Raw genomic sequence first — 2,030 nt, forward strand, 5'->3', positions numbered from 1 at the left:
TGAGAAGAAGAGGGGCCGTCTAGATTTGACTAGGTTGGACCAACCCGATCACACCACCGAATTGAGTTGATCCATCCACCTAAGGAAATTCCCTTTCTAAATAGGAGGAGAAGTGTTGGGATAGCGCAGATAGATTGTGTGACAATTGGTAGAAACAACTACACTATCAATAAAATATATTAATTAATCTCTTAATTAATGAGATAATGAAGTAATTAAAACTTTAATTTTACATCACCAATCACACACATGCTACTTTTGTACAGAATCCTATATATATATACACACACACATAATCAAACCATAGATGGATAGATAGATAGTCTCATCATACCCTTTTCTCTCTCTTTTTTCTCTCTCTTTTCCCTTTCTCAAAAATCCCACTTGGATTCTGAACCCAAAATTGTTCCTTTCACTCTCTTTTTTTTCTTTTCCTTCTGAATTGGATAAAATGAGGGGTGGTTTTAGGTCTGCAGATTCTCAGATGATGAAAGAAGAGGAGGAGATGGAGGTCCGGAAGGGCCCCTGGACGGCGGAGGAAGACTCCGTTCTGTTCAATTACATTCGCTCCCATGGCGAAGGCCGGTGGAACGCCGTCGCTCGCTCCACCGGTTAGTATAACCTCCCGCGGATCAAGGGCCGAACTAGAAATTTTCTTAGAGAGTGATTTTCAGAAGTTATTTTTCTTCAAACTTATTTTGATTTTCTTTCTTTTTTTTTTGATCCGTGTAGGTTTGAAGAGAACTGGTAAAAGCTGCAGACTGAGATGGTTAAATTACTTGAGGCCCAGCGTTAGGCGTGGCAATATTACCCTCCAAGAACAGCTCTTGATTCTTGAGCTCCATTTTCGCTGGGGAAACAGGTGGGTGGCTGTGATCAAAATTTTGAATTTTTTACCTCTTTTCTTCATCTGGGGTTGTGGTTAAAAATGGATTTTTTTAATAACCCAGATCAAAAGTGGAGGTTTTTAAATAACCCAGATGAAAAATGAGGTTATTTTTTCTTTCAAGAATTTCTTGATGGGGTCAAGAAGGGAACTTTAAAGTTGGGGAAAATAATGATGAAATTTGGAAATGGAACAGGTGGTCCAAAATAGCGCAATATTACGGGAAGAACAGACAATGAGATAAAGAATTACTGGAGAACGAGAGTCCAAAAGCAAGCCAAGCAACTCAAGTGTGACGTGAACAGCAAGCAATTCCGAGACACCATGCGATACGTGTGGATCCCCCGTTTGCTCGAACGAATCCAAGCCTCAACCGACACCGTCGCCGTCGCTGCCGCTACCGATCCCGGTCAACCACCGCACCCTCTCCTCGACAGGACCCACCCGTCGCCCTCCGACTCCGCTTGGGTCAATTCTCATTTGGCTCCCGCAACTTCATCATCCGACTCCGGATCGGATCAGGTTGTTAAAACTAACCACTCAACTCAAAAACTAAAAAAATTATAAGTCTAGATATATATTTAATTTATTGATATTTTTAACTCCAATTAGCTTATTTAATTTATTGATATTTTTAACTCCAATCTTAAGCTAATTGCGGTATATTTAATCATTTATTTATTCATATTCTTAATGTAGGTCCAACCACAAGTCTCGCCAGTTTCAGACGTGACGGAGAACTTCAATCTCGTCGGTATTGGCGAGGATCACGACGGGACGGTAATGCTAATGGAACATAGCTGTGACGGGGTGGCGGTGAATGGGTGGATAGGTGGCGGAGAGTCATTGGACGACGGATTTTGGGATGAAGAAGACTTGTGGTTCTTGCAGCAACAATTTGGTGATGATGTTTGAGGGGAAGGAAAGAAGAGGGGGAGAGATTAGATTAAAACCCCCAAATTTGAATTTGCTTACGTGACGGCAAATATATAAAGAGGGGAATGAATGACTTGACAAATTAGAATTGTAGGCTAAAAAAATACATAGACAACAAAAACAAGCAACATTGACAGCTTATGATGTCCACTAGGCTTGATAAAAATTTAGTTTTGTAAGTTTATAAATTAAAGCTTATGTTAAATTA

General features: G+C 40.3%; 1 protein-coding gene across 1 annotated transcript; it reads left to right on the plus strand.

The window, feature by feature from the left end:
* The first annotated feature begins 309 nt into the window (after positions 1–309).
* LOC111019258 (transcription factor MYB78) lies at positions 310–2,030 on the plus strand. The gene is given in 5 exon segments (XM_022295602.2): positions 310–611; positions 733–862; positions 1,083–1,103; positions 1,105–1,408; positions 1,586–2,030. Coding segments are annotated over 5 exon segments (831 nt in total). The 5' UTR covers positions 310–451; the 3' UTR covers positions 1,802–2,030.

The sequence above is a fragment of the Momordica charantia genome (genome assembly GCF_013281855.1).
Source record: "Momordica charantia cultivar OHB3-1 chromosome 9 unlocalized genomic scaffold, Mcharantia_2.0 BLBB01000009.1, whole genome shotgun sequence".
Classification (NCBI taxonomy): domain Eukaryota; kingdom Viridiplantae; phylum Streptophyta; class Magnoliopsida; order Cucurbitales; family Cucurbitaceae; genus Momordica; species Momordica charantia.